This window comes from Trichosurus vulpecula, chromosome 1 (assembly GCF_011100635.1).
Source record: "Trichosurus vulpecula isolate mTriVul1 chromosome 1, mTriVul1.pri, whole genome shotgun sequence".
NCBI lineage: Eukaryota > Metazoa > Chordata > Mammalia > Diprotodontia > Phalangeridae > Trichosurus > Trichosurus vulpecula.
The window spans coordinates 439,806,519-439,823,379 of NC_050573.1; the positions used below are offsets into that span (position 1 = coordinate 439,806,519).

A 16,861-nucleotide genomic window follows, 5' to 3' on the forward strand; every position below is an offset into this window, starting at 1 on the left:
GCCCCATTCCCCAGTCAGCCCTCGCTTCTGTCACCCCACTCCCCGCCCCCCATCCCCTTTTCCCTTACTTTCTTGTAGGGCAAGATAGATTTGTATGCCCCATTGCCTGTGTATCTTATTGCCCAGTTGCATGCAAAAACTTTTTTTTTGAGTATCTGTTTTTAAAACTTTGAGTTCCAAATTCTCTCCCCTCTTCCCTCCCCACCCACCCTCCTTAAGAAGGCAAGCAATTCCACATAGGCCACATGCGTATCATTATGTAAAACCCTTCCACAATACTCATATTGTGAAAGACTATATTTTGCTCCTTTCTATCCTATTCCCCTTTATTCAATTTTCTCCCTTGACCCTGTCCCTTTTCAAAAGTGTTGGTTTGATTAACTCCTCCCCCATCTGCCCTCCCTTCAATCATCCCCACTTTTTATCTCCTTCCTCTTTCTTTCCGGTGGAGTAAGATACTCAATTGAGTTTGTATGTTATTCCCTCCTCAGGTCAAATCCGATGAGAGAAAGATTCACTCATTTCCCCTTACCTGCCCCCTCTTTCCTTCCTACAGAACTGCTTTTTCTTGCCACTTTTATGTGAGATAATTTGCCCCATTCTATCTCTCCCTTTCTCCCTCTCTCAATATATTCCTCTCTCATCCCTTAATTTGATTTTATTTTTTTAGATATCATCCCTTCATATTTAACTCACCCTGTGCCCTCTGTCTCTCTATATATGTATATTCCCTTCAGCTCCCCTAATACTGAGGTCTCATGAATTATACACATCATCTTTCCATATAGGAATGTAAACAAAACAGTTCAACTTTAGTAAAACCCTTATGATTTTTCTTTCTTATTTACCTTTTCATGCTTATCTTGATTCTTGTATTTAAAAGTCAGATTTTCTATTCAGCTCTGGTCTTTTCACTGAGAAAGCTTGAAAGTCCTCTATTTTATTGAAAGCCCATATTTTGCCTTGGAGCATGATACTCAGTTTTGCTGGGTAGGTGATTCTGGGTTTTAATCCTAGCTCCACTGACCTCTGGAATATCATATTCCAAGCCCTTTGATCCCTTAATGTAGAAGCTGCTAGATTTTGTGTTATCCTGATTGTGTTTCCACAATACTCAAATTGTTTCTTTCTGGCTCCTTGCAGTATTTTCTCCTTGATCTGGGAGCTCTGGAATTTGGCAACAATATTCCTAGGAGTTTTCTTTTGAGGATCTTTTTCAAGAGGCAGTTGGTGGATTCTTTCAATTTCTATTTGACCCTCTGGCTCTAGAATATCAGGACAGTTCTCCTCGATAACCATGGCTTTCAGGTAGTCCAATAATTTTTAAATTATCTCTCCTGGATCTATTCTTCAGGTCAGTGGTTTTTCCAATGAGATATTTCACATTGTCTTCCATTTTTTCATTCCTTTGGTTCTGTTTTGTAATATCTTGATTTCTTATAAGGTTACTAGCTTCCACTTGCTCCAATCTAATTTTTAAGGTAGTATTTTCTTCAGTGGTCTTTTGGACCCCATTTTCCATTTGGCTAATTCTGCCTTTCAAGGCATTCTTCTCCTCATTGGCTTTTTGGAGCTCTTTTGCCATTTGAGTTAGTCTATTTTTTAAGGTGTTGTTTTCTTCAGTATTTATTTTTTGGGTCTCCTTTTAGCCAGTCATTGACTTGTTTTTCCTGGTTTTCTTGCATCCTTCTCATTTCTCTTCCCAATTTTTCCTCTACTTCTCTTACTTGCTTTTCCAAATCTTTTTTGAGCTCTTCCATGTCCTGAGACCAATTCATGTTTTTCTTGGAGGCTTTTGATGTAGGCCGTTAGATTTTGTTGACTTCTTCTGGCTATATGTTTTGGTCTTCTTTGTCACCAAAGAAAGATTCCAAAGTGTGAATCTGAATCTGAGTCCGTTTTCGCTGCCTGGCCATGTTCCCAGACAACTTACTTGACCCTTGAGTTTTTCATTGGGGTATGACTGCTTGTAGAGTAGAGAGTACTTTGTTCCAAGCTTGAGGGACTGCGCTGTTGTTTTCAGAGCTACACAGCAAGCTCTGCCACATCAGCACTCCTCCTCCCCCAAGAACCACCAACACGGACCAGACTCAGATCTAAGCTGGGTGACCCTGGGCAAGTCACTTAATCCTGTTTGCCTCAGTTTCCTCATCTGCAAAATGAGTTGGAGAAGAAAATGGCAAACCATTCTAATATCTTTGTCGAGAAACCTCCAAAAAGAGGTCACAAAGAGTTGGGCATGACTGAAAATGACCGAACAACAAAATGTCATCTTGGTTCTCAGTGACATTAGGACTGCTATAGTTTTCTGAATAAGCTCAGTGTATAACAAGATGGAAGAATCACCTGATATTGTTTATCCTGTTCCAACAGATATTTCTTGGCTGCAGTTATTTTTCTGGACCACATGTAATTTTTTTTAAAGGCAGATGTTTCTCAGAATGATGCATTTTTTTGTATTCCCATGCATTCCTGTACCTTGCTAGTGCAGCCAAATAGTATTTCCTTTGATTTTGTTGCATAAAAAAAGTCAAAATCTAATTGAGCTCATACACCTACACTCTGTGCACATCTGCTTTGTTTGCAAGTTAAAAATCTGTCAACTCGAGTGACTTTGTCTAGGAGTTGTTTCTTTTGATTCCCACAGTATGGTGTTATAGCAAATGGAAATAATCATTCTTGTTTTCCCCTCACTGCAGTTGGGTCCTGCTGGTAGGGGTATCTGTGCTTTTCTGCTGATGGAGACAGCCCACATCTGTAGGGCTTTGGCTTTGAGCAATGCTGCTCCACACCTCTCCACCAACATCTCTTTCTACGTGTTCAGACAGGCATAAAATAGCACAGGCTAGTGAGCAAGCATGGTTTTTTCAGCTTGTGACTCTCAGTCTTCTGTGACTGTATATTTTTACTGTAATGCTGGCTGACTCGACACACTTAGATGCCATTCACTGAAGTAATGGAATTTTCAGAACATTTAGTTGGTTCATGGGACAATGGAATAGAATGTTCGAAATCAGACATATGGTTTCCATACCTGTGTGAGATGCAGGAGTGGGTTACTGTCTTTGCTTAGGTGATCAAGTAATTAGAGTTCCCTGCCCAAGGTTAGGAGAGCCTATCCTCTCCACCCCCGCCCCCTTCTTAAAAGTGTTTCTTCCAAGAAATAAGTAAGGTAACTAGAATAGGAGGCAGCCAATGGCTCAGTGGATAGAGGGCTGGACCTGAGACAGGAAGATATGAGTTCAAATTTGGCCTCAGGTACTTATAGCTATGTGACCCTGGGCAAGTCACTTAATCCTGTTGGCCTCAGTTCCTCATCTGTAAAATGAGCTAGAGAAGGAATTGGCAAGCCCCTCCAGTTTCTTTGCCAAGAAAGCTCTAAATAAAAAAGGGGTCACATAGGGTTGGTCACAACTGAACAACACAATAGTATAAACAGTGATATGCCCTCTCTAAGGAAACTGGATATAGACATGGCCTACTTTAAAGTGGTGCATTGGAATAATTAATAATAATATTAATAATAACTAGCACTAGGTTTAAGGTTTGCAAAGTACCCTGTAAATATTATCTCATTTGAGCCTCACATTTGAGCCTGGTAGGTAGGTGCTGCTATAATCTCCATTTTACAGATGAGGAAAGTGACATAGAGGTTAAGTAACTTGCCCAGGATCTTACACTAGCGTCTGGACTTAGAGTTTAACTCAGGTTATTTAAAGGGATTCAGAAGCTTGCTGTGCAAATAAATCTTCTTAGTACATTAAAAAAAAAAGGATTCAGTTTACCAACAAATGTTTTCCACTCAACTTTTAGGAAATAGCTCTGTTGCATAAAGGCATAATCTTAACTATAATTTGAAACCCAGTATACATTCAGCGCATTTATTAAACTACTATGTGCAATGTGTTTGTGGCAGCTGTTTACAATTTTTCATCGACTCTCACTTGGAAGGTACATCTTGGGTGCAGTCCAACCTGAGCAAGCACTCGCCCTACATCATTCATAACAAGTGATTCTGCAGCATTTGTTTGGAAAGCATCAGTCTACCACCTGAGACTACTCATCCATTCTGGGAAAACTAATTATTCTCCTAAATCTGGCTCTTGGCAGTTTCTACCTATTACTGCTAGCTTATACCCTTGGCACCAAAGTAAGTCTAATCTCTCTTCCAAATGAAGTATCACTTCAAATGATACTAATTGTGAGATTTTAGTGAATAAGCATTTATTAAGTACCCCTAAGCACTTGGGATGAAGAGAAAGGCAAGAGGCATCATAGGATAGTTTGAAAGTATCCCTAACTTATCAATCACCTGGATTTCAGTTTTCATCTAGAAAAATTTTTACTAGATTTTCTTCTATTTGCATTTATCATTGAGAAGGCATAGCTAATGGAAGTTTTCTACCTATAATTATTTTCTCTAATTCTATAAAATAGCCCACTGGTATTGCATTAATCCATAAATTAATTTAGGATTGCCGTTTTTATTCTTACTTGTGTATCTATATCAACATCTTTAATTAGGCCACTGTCCCTTTAGAGAAGAGAAGCTAGCAAATTAATGAACTGGGATTTCATTTACACTTCTTTTATCAAGGATAATTATTTGTTTTAAGCAAGTTGGTCAGTCTTGATTAAGGCCATTCGTGTACTCGATTGAATAAAATCATTTTTAATCTTTTTGCAAGGCAGTCTGATTCTCACAGCGTTTCATGGTCCACATCTGGAACCCAAACTCAGCTGAGACTTGGAAATGCTAATTCTGTAACCAAGGTACAAGGTTTTAAACTAACAGATAATTAGTCTTAATATTGTAAGTTTAAACAGAATTATAGTTTATGGATATCTCTTAATAAAGACATTAACTGGGTGTTCAGTTGTTAGCCAATAATAACAATACTGTATTTACGTAAAACTTTTAAGTGCAAATACTACATTCCTTTATCATCACATTTCACATATGTACAATATGCCATCTGGTATTTGTCTTTCTCTGTACTTTGTTGAGGTTTTGTATTCCCAGTTTATTTTCAGTTTTCCATATTCCTCTACTTTTGAGGATTCATCCTGTCTTTAAGTCAAGAGGTCATCTTGAAGGAAATCTTTGTTTCCTTGTGTGTGTGTGTGTGTGTGTGTGTGTGTGTGTGTAAGCCCATAAATGATCAGAATAGAAATTGTGCCTGATCCTGAAATACAAAGTAAAATGTTTTCTTAGAATATACAGAAGCCTCTTTTTTCTTCTTCTTTTTTTAATTACTAAAACTTAAATATACAATAAGAGAAAAAAACAAACTTAAATATTGAAATTTAAATACAAAATAAGGCCAGGAAAGCATGTCATGTGCACTCCATTTCAAGAAAGCCTATAAACCTCTTTTTTTATATCATTTCCATTTTCCAACATGCATGTTCCCCTACCAGAGAGCCAAACCTCATACCAAAGAATGGAAAAGATTTTTAAAAATAGGTTAGCCAAACTAACCAGCACAGAAAATATCTGATGTTATACGGACTGTTTCATACTCCTATTTCACCACATCTTCAAAGACAGCAGGAATGTTCCTTTTCATCTTTTCTTTGGGGCCAGCCTTTGATCATTACCATCTTCTGCCCTGAACCCCTTAGATACTGGTGAAGCCTATGGACCCCTCCTCCAAAGAATCTTTGTTACTTACATTCATAATTAAAAAGCTAAATTTTAATTATAGGTTAGTGAAAATAAAGATGTTATTTTCCCCCCACAGACCCCTTAAAAAATCTGTCTCTGGTCCTTAGGTTAAGAAACTCTGCTTTAGAGAGTTGTATTCTCCCTAACATCTGCAGTGTAGGTCCAGAGACCAGATACCCATGTTATTCACGGAGGACAGAGAAGGTAAGGCAGTTGGGTACCGTACTGCCCTCTACTGGTTATTGCCTCCAAAAGTAAAATGATGCTGGAAACATTTGCCTTTCCCTAATATGTAGAAGGGAATGAGCAGTGCTTTGCTTGCAGACAGTAACTTGGGTCTACATTTCCTTTTTTTTTTCTAACTTAATAGTATTTTATTTTTCCCAATTACACATAAAGATATTTTTCAAAATTCACCTTTGTAAGATTTTGAGTTCCAGATTTTTCTTCCTTCCCTCCCCAAGATAACAAGCAATTTGATATAGGTTATATATGTACAGTCATGTTAAACACATTTCCCCATTAGTCATGTTGTGAAAGAAGACTCAGAACAGAAGGGGAAAACAACAAGAAAAAAAACAAAAAGTGAAAATAGTCTGCTCTGATCTGCATTCAAACTCCATAGTTCTTTCTCTGGATGTAGCCAGTATTTTCCGTCATGAGTTTGGGTCTGGATTTCTAACTAGGCTAAAGAGCTCCTGTGGCAAGCTTCAAAGCATCAAGTTGTATGAGTGGTTCTGAGGCTTCCATGCATTTCAGGTGCTTGTTAGTGGAAATCCATGGAATATAAAATAATGAGCTATTTCTAAGGAAACTGAAGGTTTTCTAGAGATTTACAGTAGAGGGTTATCCTCTCCCCACCTTCCCCCCCCCCCCCCCCAGAAATCACCTTAGGTACTTTGGTGCTAAAATTGGAGATAGATCTGGGTTCAGGCCCTTCCATTGGTGCCTTCAGAACTGCTTTTATGTACTTAAAATGCTTTTTAAAAGACATTTTTTCTTTTAATGTAAATAGTATTTTATTTTTTCAATTACATGTAAAGACAATTTTCAACATTCATTTTTATAAGAGTTTGAGTTCCAAATTTTTCTCCCTCCCTCCCCCAAGATGGAAAACAATCTGATATAGGTTATACCTGTGCAGTCACGTAAAAAATATTTCCACATTAGTCATGTTGTGAAAGAGGAAAGAACAAAAATCATGAAAAAACAAAGAAAGTGAAAATAGTATGTTTTGTTCTGCATTCAGACTGCATCAGTTCTTTTTCTTGATGCAGATAGCATTTTTCATCATGAGTCTTTTTGAATTGTCTTGGGTCATTGTATTACTGAGAAGAGCCAAGTCAGTTATAGCTGATCATTGCACTATGTTGCTGTTACTACTGTATACAGTGTTCTCTTGGTTCTCCTCATTTCACTCAGCATCAGTTCATGTAAGTCTTTCCAGGTTTTTCTGAAATCCACCTGTTCATCATTTCTTACGGGGCAATAGTATTCCATTACATTCAAATACCACAGCTTGATCAACTATTACCCAGTTGATGGGCATCCCCACAATTTCCAATTCTTGGCCACCACAAAAAGAGTTGTTATAAATATTTTTGCACATGTAAGTTCTTTCCCCTTTTTTATGATCTTTTAGAGACATTAGTGGCATAGGATAGAGAGCTGTCTTTGAAACCCGGAAGCCCGGGGTTTAAATCCTGCCTTTGAAGGATGCTGTGTAACCCTAAGCAAGTCACTTAATTTCTCAGTACATTAGGCAGCTAAGACTATACATTTCAAGGAGAGTACCATTCCACCTTGGTAAGCTGAGTTTCCTCTCTGGGAGTTCTCAAAACCAGTCTCTACTCCTATTCTCTTAATTCTTTTATTATAATATTATCTGCAACATTATTCTTCTAATTAATTTTTTTTATTTTATGGTATTTGTGAATGTAAGGGTCTTATCTCTCCTACGAGATTGTAGGCTCATCAAGGGCAGGGAGCCCTTTTATTAATCTTTGTATCTCTACCACCGTCTAACACTGTGCTTTGCACCTAAGTGCACAGATGCTCAGTAGATAGTTTGTTGGCACTGTAGATCCCTAAATAGATCTCTAAGCCCATTGCTCCTTTCTGGTTTGCCAGGATTCGTAGCACAGAGGGAAACAGAGCTAGCATTGGTATCCCTTTCCCCAGATTAGCCACTTTACAATTAGCATTTCTCCTCTGACCATCTAAGAATTTGCCTCCAAGACTTTGGGAGAAATGAAAAGTAGCTCTTGTAAAAATGGAGCCCCTGATGCAGGACAGGAAAAATGCTGTTTGTTCCAAAGCAGTCACTTTTGCAGCCTTTGAACTTTAGTATAAAATTATTGATAGTTTTTCTAAATATTCTCTAATATTTCTACCCTCCCCCCATCCCTACCACATATGTGCCATAATATGGAGGTGTGGGGTGGGAATTCTAGGAATAAAAGAAACCAATTTGGGCTTCTAAAGAATGGGAGAGGTGACAGCCCCTCAGATGTTCCTTTGGCATTTAGTGAAGGAAGTCACAGAATTTAAAAACCCCTTTTACTTAGGAGAATGGAAAAGGCAGCTAGCTTCTCTAGGACACCTGAATCCACTTAGGATCAGAGATCTAGGAGTTGGAGGGAACCTTAGAGATCTTTACTGAGGAGGAAGCTGAATCCCAGAGAGATAAATTGACTTGCCTAAGGTCACACAGATTAGTAAAAGAGCCAGAATTTGAACTCAGGCCCTCTGACTTCAAAACCATGGCTTTTATTTTGTGGATAGATGATGCTTTATTAGGTAATTAATCATAAATATGTTTAGACTACTATAGCATAACTATGACTGTAAGAGGTTAAGAGTCTAGAGTTGAATGCTTACATGATTATATATTTAGTTTGATCTCAGTATACAGCTTTTATATTATGAGTTAATTATCATTTCAAGCAAAGAGCTTGAAACTAAAAGGGTATCTACCAGTTGGGGAATGGCTGAACAAATTATGATGTTGTAACAATGCTGCTAGCAGCTGCTATGGGGGCGAAAGACCAACAATACCAGCACACAGAAGGGCTGCTATTACAGGTTCTTTGATCTGCTTTTCTAAGGAAAGCAACTTTAAGGGGTTAACAACCTTACTTTAATTAAACATACATATACTATTCACTTAGTTCAGGGGGAAAAGCCAGCACCCTGAACTTCAGAGTAAATACAAACAGAAATTACAGAGATGATATAAACAGATCAACAGACAGATTTCTGTCTGACAAAATCACAATATACATAGTCACCAGAGAAGCATCAGTCTCTGGGTTTTTCAAAGCTGGGGGCTCCTTAACAGTGGCTACCCAGAGTCTTGTCTGGTCAAATCACACGACTTCCAGTGAGTGAGAGCCCCAAATAAAATGCTAACCTCAGAGCATATATACCCTGTTTCGGGCCCTGGGGCTTCAAACCTCTTGTGACCTAATTAGCAAAAGGGTATGGGCCTTCCTACAAACAAAGGCAAGGCACAATCAAAGGTACTTGATTACCTCAGCATTCCAAAAGAGAAAACAGTTAAAAAAAAAGTCCCACCTTAATTACCATAACAAATGTACAAATAGGATATTGTGTCATAGGAAATGATGAAAGGGATGGTTTCAGAGAAATCTGGGAGGACTAAAATGAACTGAGAGTGAAGTAAGCAGAACCTGGAGAAGAATTTATACAATAGTCACAACATTTTTGAAGAAAAATAACTTTGAAAGACAAGGAACTCTGATCAGTTCCATCAACAACCATGATTCTAGAGTAATGGTGTTGAATCAGGCTATCCACCTCCAGGCAGAGATGAAGAATGAATCCATTTTTGGACATGGTTGGTGTGGGTATTTGCTTTCCTGGAAACTACTATTTTTTATGAGGGTTTTTTTTTTCTTTTTAGCTTGTGGGAGGAGAGGAGAGGGAGAAAGGAGGTAGAAATAGGGCTCCTCCTTTACCTCCAGAAAAAGAGAACAGAAGGAATCACAGACAAGCAAAATAGGTTCAAAATTTTCATGTTGAATTTATATATTTAAAAAGAAAAGAAAGTTCTTCACAATAGAGATTCCCAGTTTCACTATACTTTAGTGAATATGGAAGTGCTCATTTTCCTTGATGTTTGTTAAATTTGGAATAAAAATTCAAAATTTAAAAAGTCAGCTATTGGTGCATGATTTTGTTGAAATATTACTGCACTCTAAGAAATGATTAAAGGGAATGATTCAGAGAAACCTGGGAGGACTTGTATGAACTGATGCAAAGTAAAGTGAGCACAACCAGGAAAACTACATGACAAATCCTTGTAAAGGAAAACAACTTTGAAAGACTTCAGAACTCTGATCAACCTAAAGACTAGGTGGGACTCCTCTCACTCAGGTTGTCAGAGCCTTAGTTTCTTCATCTGTAAAATGGGATTAATAAGGCTTGTATTAGTGATCTCCTGGGGCTGTTGTGAAGAAAATGAACTGTTAACCTTGAGAGTGTTAATTTCTTCTTCTGTTCCCTTCTTCCATAGGCATGATGGTGAATCAGTTATCCTGTAGAAAAGGCTCCTGGAATTGGTTTCACTGAATCTGTGATCTTTTATATGGATATTTTGAAAAAACATTCTGACTAGGTGAGAACCTACTGCTTTTCTTTTGTTTTTATTTCCTTCCTAAAGGCTTTAAATAAATGAATAGCCACACGTTTGGGGGGTGGGGCCGAGCTTTGTCTTGGGTCAGTAGAAACAAAGTTGGGGTTTTTTGTTGTTGTTCTTGCTGTTTTTTACTGCACTGACCAAGTACCTGCTAGAGGCTGGAGGGGGGAAAACCCAATTTTCTGGTGTTAGGAAATTTTTGATTATTCCCCCCAAGGCTGGCTCCTGAATCGGAGTTTCCCATGTCTCTTCTTTGCCAGTATCTGTCCTCAGAGGTGACGGTTAACACTACCAAGCTACGCTGCTGAATTCTCATGTATCTTTCAGGTAGAAGTTTTGTCCAGATCCCAAAGACAGGTCAAAGGTTCAAGAACTGGATTCCCAAATTTCTTTCAGTAGAGCTGCCTTTAGCTACTACAGGCTTTCAGAAGAACTAGGAGTAAAATAAAATGTGGAATGTTTCCTTGTTTCCAGCGTCAACAGGCAATCACAACGTCACGAAACTTACTGGGTTTATTACAAGAGAAATGAACATGGATGTGGAACCCAGAGAGTTCACAGTCCATATAGAAGTTTGCATATTTATGACAGCAGGACAAAGGAAGGAGGAGGAAACAAAACTCCATCTAAAGGGGTGTGGCATGGGAGAAGGAAAAATGTAGTAAAAGTGGAAAAAGGACAAAACCCCTCCCAAAGGGGAGGAGCAAGGCAATGGCAAAAGCCACATTCTTTTCCTTTGGAAAGGCTAGATAGACAATGAAGATAGGATGGCCTGCGTATCTACAGGGACCCAGCCACACAAGCAAACTTCCCAGCCTGGCATGGCCTGACTTTGCCTATTTTGACTCCCAAGGACACACAGGGAATCCAGCTTAGGGTACAAACAATAAATTGTGTCAGCTGGTGGGGTGGGGGTGGGGGGGCCCCTGCTTTGGCCTTGGCACCTTCAGAGTGTGATAAAAAATTCAAGAGATAGTTTCTGGGTAATTTAATCATTTTATTAATAAAGCCAGCATGTTAAATAAAAGGATGCTCATTTGGCAGTCTTTATTAGACCAAAGACCCCTCATGGTGGTGGGCACACAGTTTATATGCCCTTCCAAGAATGGGTGTTCCTGAGGAGTAGTAGTCGACTCTGATTGGTCAACAAGTAATAAGAAAATGAATATTACAGTGAGAGGCTGGGCTATATTACAATGAGGGTCTTGGGGTACATGACTTGATCACCCAAATCTTGGTCAGAGAAACATCAATTTCTGTATCACCCGTCTGACAAAAGGAAGAACACTTCCCAGATATGTCTGGGCAAACACAATGAGCAGGAGTGCACCCATTAGCCCAAATGTAGAATTCCTTTTACTGTCTGATTTCGTATTGGCAAGGGTAAATCTTTAAGAGAAATTTCCCATGCTGGTTGATTTCTGGATGAGGAAGTAGAAAAGGGGAAAAACCTTGATCGTAATATAATAATTAGTTATCAAATATGAGAGAACTACTCATTTCTCATAAGGGCCTCCTGCATGCTCTGAGTCCAATGTTTCTAGAAAATGTGGCAACTCAGAAAGACAAGTTCAGAGGACCCTTTAACACCACTGAGTAAAGCAAAGTGGTTTGATTTTTTTATTTTAAAGTGGTCAGAGAGAGACCAATTAAAATTAGACATACTATAATTATAACACCCATTTACGGAGCATTCACCTTTCAAGGAGCTTAACCCAGTTTTCTGGCCAAAGATCATTAATTTGAGCATATGTATTGCTGAAGCATATTTGTTAGAAAAGGAGATGTGTTTGATTTGTAAGGGAATTTCTGGTCGTTTGGCATAGAGTATTAGAATAGACTCTCTTACCTCAAATACCTAACTTTGAGAAAGCTCTTTCTGTATGAAATAAAAAAAATGGTTTCCTTGAGGGCAGAATGTTTGTAGGTACTGTGATTTTTAAGGTTTGGGGCAATATCACATTTTAATTCTTTTTTTTAATTTCTCCCCTCGATGTAAAGGGCCCAGAGTAATGATTGAGGTGTGACAAGTCAGATGAAAAAAATGGAAGAAGGTGGTTCTTATATTGACACCCTCAGAAGTGTTGCCCCTGCAGCCCATGGCAGGGGAGCCCGATACTCAGAAGCCTGGGAGTATTTTCACCTGCCCTTGGCCCACTCTGGCCTTCCTGCCAGTCAATATGCCACTTGTAGGCTGTGTGGAAAGCAGGTCAGCCGGGGCCCAGGGTTCAACGTTGGAACCACTGCTCTGTGGAAGCATCTGAAGAGTATGCATAAGCAAGAACTGGAAAAGAGTGGGCACCGACAGGCTGGTCCTCGCCCAGAAGCACCACCTCCTCTTCCACCCTCCCCACCAGGTGTAGAGGGAGACTGGGGACGCCTGATGGAGCAGATGGGAGCGCTGGCTTTACGGGCGAGCCAGCGAGAGAGGGAACTGGAAAAGAGGGAGAGGGCAGTGGAGAGGAGAGAGAGAGTCCTGGAATTGAGGAAAAGGGCCATTGAAGAGGAGGAGAAAGATTTATCAGAGAAGAGGCAAGAGCTTCAGGCTGAGAAGGAGGGGTTGCAAGCCCGACTCCTGGAAGTATGCCAGAGGGAAAATGCTTTAGCCCTGGCCACTGCCCCTCTGTCTACCCTGATCAAAGAGGAGCCAGAGGATCATGGTGAGGGCTACTTAATAACCAAAGTCCTTTTCTAGAGTGTTGGTCTTAGGTCAGCCTGAGGCAAAGCAGAACCCTGTCAGAGAAATGGGTCAAATGCATGGGTCACATCATTTCACTGCCCAAATATTTTAGGGGTTCTCCATTACCTCCTAGATGAAGTCCAAAATTGGTGTGCCTGGCCTTGGTGACCCTCTGAAATCTGATCCCAGAATTTTCTAGCTGTATTTCACCGGGCCTCAAGTTCCTCATACCTAAAATAAGGTGATTGGACTAAATGGTCTCTCAGGTCTCTTCCCATTCTAAATCTATGGTCTGCAACCCTTCCAACTCTAGTATTCTATCATTCTATCAAGCTTTAAAATTTTGAAAATAGATCTGACAAAATTTTTATGAACAAGAGCAAACAACATTTTTATACGACAAGAGGGGAATAAGAGATGGCTTCATTTAGACAGTGGCTCTTAAGCGGAGCTCAAAAGACAGCTCGGGACTGTAATACAAAGATGAGGACAGAATTCATTCCAAGCCTGAGGGACAGCTTGGGTGAAGGCAAGAAAACAGAAGCAATATGCATGTGCAGAAACAGCCAGGAGGCTGGGCTGTAGGGTACAGGGAGGAATTGGGTTTTTTGGTATCCCTAGGACCTAGCATGATGCTTGATACATAGGAGATGCTAGGTAAATATTGAATGAATGAGTGAAGGCTGCTCTGCTACAAGTAGCCTGTGTTTCAGTGAAACTGGGCTGTTTACTATTCATAAAAGAACACCTTTTTTATATGAGAAAACAGATCATATAGACCACCTAGCTGCTTCCCTGACAATGGTCTTACTAGCTATGATTTTAAATAAGTCCCATCCTTCTGTGGACCTTAGTTTCTCATTCTGTAAGAGTAAGGGGTTCTTACTCGAGGTTCTTAACCTTTTTGGTACCACAGACCCCTTTGGCAGTCTGGTGAAGACTATAGACCCCTTCCCAGGAGATTGTTTTTAAATGCATGGGATTACAAAGCAAACCAATTATATCAAAATACATTTACCAAAATTTTGGGGGAAAATTTTTATGGACCACACCGCAGATCAAAACCCCTGGCTTAGATGATCTTTGAAGCTTCCTTCCACCTTTAAATCTTATGATCCTATGACTGGTAGGCTAAGGACCATCTCAGCTAAATGCTGAGAGGTTCATCTCTAGACATGCTTGTGATTTGTTTGGTTACAGCAACACATGAGAACTGTATATTGTGGGGGTGGAAGGAGGGCCCACCCACACTGATGAAATCACAGACGAAAATTTTCAAGTACTGAAGATGTTACGGATTGAAATGCAGCATACACATTGTTTAGGGGAGATTTTAGTTAGACATAAACCTGACAGTTTTTCCAAAATAGCTTCCATATGTCAATAATGAATTTTAAATAAATCAGTAATAAATTTTAAAAGCTATTATAAATAAATCCAAGAAAATGTAACAAATTATAGTCGTTTTCTGCCTATTTTACTGTTCTGGAGACTCTGTCCTTTCCCACTGATAAGGGAATGTTGACGTTTATTTAAAGCCCTTTACAATCTACCTTTCCAGTCTTAGTACATATTACTGCCCTCCCTGTACCCTACAGCCCAGCCTCCTGGCTGTTTCTGCACATGCATATTGCTTCTGTTTTCTTGCCTTCACCCAAGCTGTCCCTCAGGCTTGGAATGAATTCTGTCCTCATCTTTGTATTAAAGTCTTGAGTTTTCTTTTGAGCTCCGCTGAAGAGCCACTGTCTAAATGAAGCCATCTCTTATTCCCTTCTCCACCGTGACTGTCCTTCCCCCCTGAAATTGTCTTGTGTTATTTTGTTTTGGTGGAGGGGTGGATCATGCCCAGATTCATCCTACCTGGGTTCTAGATGACCATGTGGAAACTTGGAGGGGGGCAGTACTTGCTTCTAGCCATGTGTGACTCATTGCTGAGGCTTTGGGCTTTGAAATATCAAGGAAACTCCTTTTTGGCTGTGTATCTGGAAGAGCTGATGACTCTGTGGATGCACAAAAGGGAGCATCCCACCCCTCCATCTCTTGCTTTCTACCTGTGGATGGCATTGAGACTGTCAATATGGTATCAATACTGAAATTGTCAGCTGTCAGTACGGTGGCTAAAAATCACATCAGGCTGGGCTAGCCCAAGGCTGTGTCTGGGTGCTTTACTTCTTAGACAAATAAATACCCCAAGGTGGCTATGTCTAGGCTTGGAGGCAACCTTGTGAAACTAAGAGGTCCAGAGGTGTATGGTGCAATCAGGTTAGATCCATTGACTGGTGGAAAGGGAAGCTTCTTCATCAGAGAGGACAGCCATGGAAAAGAAGATTTGCCTGAGTCTGGCTATTTTATCAGCAGAAAAACTGGAAGTTGTATATACAGGGCAGAGCTGAGGTGAAATGTCATGTGCCTTATTAGTGCAGCTACAGACTGCTGTTCTGATGAAGTTTACATCATTGCCTTCCCAGCAAGCTGGGATGGTCGTTAAAGGTTGTTACTGAATCCTGTTTTAAGTTTGATTTTGTACATATGCACTACAGTGAAACTACTTTTGTGTTTCACATTTCTCATTTGTATATATGAGTAACTTAACTCATCCCTAATTCATATTATACATTAAGTACCTTTCTACTTTGGGGGTTGGTGGGGAGAAATCTAGATGTGAGCCATAATCTGATTTACTGTAAGGAAAATCATCTTCCAGACCACTGGGGTGGTAGTCTTAAATGAGAAATCTCATTACAGGGCAGGCTCCCTAGGACTGAGCTTTGTCCATATTGCATTCCTGGGTGTGAAGGTACAGGTTATGAACTGGGCACATTACTCCAGCCCATGTGTTGTGTCAAGGTGGATACACATATTTTGTATATACTTATATGTATACATGTTGTTTCCTTCTACAGAACATTAACTCATTGAGAGCAAAGATGTTTTATTTTTGGTTTTATGTAGAAGGCAGAAATTTGCAAAAGGCCTTATATGAAGGCCTACATATAGCGGAGGAGTTTCCTGTACTGTCCTCTTTTCCATACGATATGTGGAAATGCTGTTTTAGAAAAAGGAAAGAAAGGCAGCCATTGAAGCAAATTTTTGTTAAAATGCTGAGAAGAGAATAAAATGAAGGCCAGAAAGAAGCATAGACAAAAAGGACGTCTTTGAAAGCTATGGGTTGAGATACACTTTAAAAAGAAAGGCCAGCTACACATGATAGAAATCTCTAATTTCATGGACAATCCTTGCCCACTCCTACCCCACCAAACCCACCATTCTGTGTATGTGGAAATACTTTATTTGTTCATTTCAGAATAAAAACAAATTTTGAAAAAGAGATGCATTTTGTGTTGTTTACTGTGAAACAAACTGAATGACAAAATAAAAAAGCAAACTATACAGAAAGCCAGGCTGAGTGAAGGTCCTTGCTCCTTGTTTCCAGCTCAACTAGAGGCTGCTGTCTGACCTCCCCCTCTTCATCAAAACAGGAATTATCAACACCTGTTCAAGGCATGTGGTAACTGGGATTTGCCTGAGTCTGACCAGGTGAGTTCCCTTCTCTCTAACTGCCCAAAGGCATAGCAACTGGCAGTTCTTGTTTGTTACTTCGTTCTTGAAGACTATGACCATCAGGGAGGTGATACCATGATGTGCAAGTGAATTGGATTTAAGTGAGGGAGGGCTGTGCAAAGTGTTGACCTGAAAGTTTGGTTAAAGGAGGCAAACAAGCTAGGCGATAACGTAAATTCATATTGTTTATTCCCTTAAAGCTAGCAGCTTACATACATGTATGGAGCCAGACAAAATCCGACTGTCTGAACAAAAGAACGAGAAGGTTTAAATACATTTTTAGAACAGTTGC

At 39.7% G+C, this 16,861-nt stretch overlaps 1 protein-coding gene and 1 non-coding gene across 4 annotated transcripts in view; both read left to right on the forward strand.

The window, feature by feature from the left end:
* ZBED3 (zinc finger BED-type containing 3) overlaps positions 1 to 16,521 on the forward strand; it is a 35,589-nt gene extending 19,068 nt beyond the window's left edge. Inside the window, exons 1-3 of one of the 3 annotated variants that reach the window (XM_036763229.1) lie at positions 5,799 to 5,872; positions 10,206 to 10,307; positions 12,330 to 13,056. In XM_036763229.1, the coding sequence (XP_036619124.1) occupies positions 12,364 to 13,023 (660 nt within the window). In that variant the 5' untranslated portion in view covers positions 5,799 to 5,872; positions 10,206 to 10,307; positions 12,330 to 12,363 and the 3' untranslated portion in view covers positions 13,024 to 13,056. Of the gene's footprint in view, positions 1 to 5,798; positions 5,873 to 10,205; positions 10,308 to 12,329; positions 13,057 to 16,441 lie in introns of those variants that run through there. The other 2 variants (XR_005010670.1, XM_036763225.1) reach the window with 2 other exon arrangements.
* Positions 5,858 to 5,999, forward strand: LOC118835123. The gene has a single exon (XR_005009465.1). It is a non-coding gene; the product is annotated as a small nucleolar RNA SNORA47 (small nucleolar RNA).
* Positions 16,522 to 16,861: the final 340 nt, after the last annotated feature.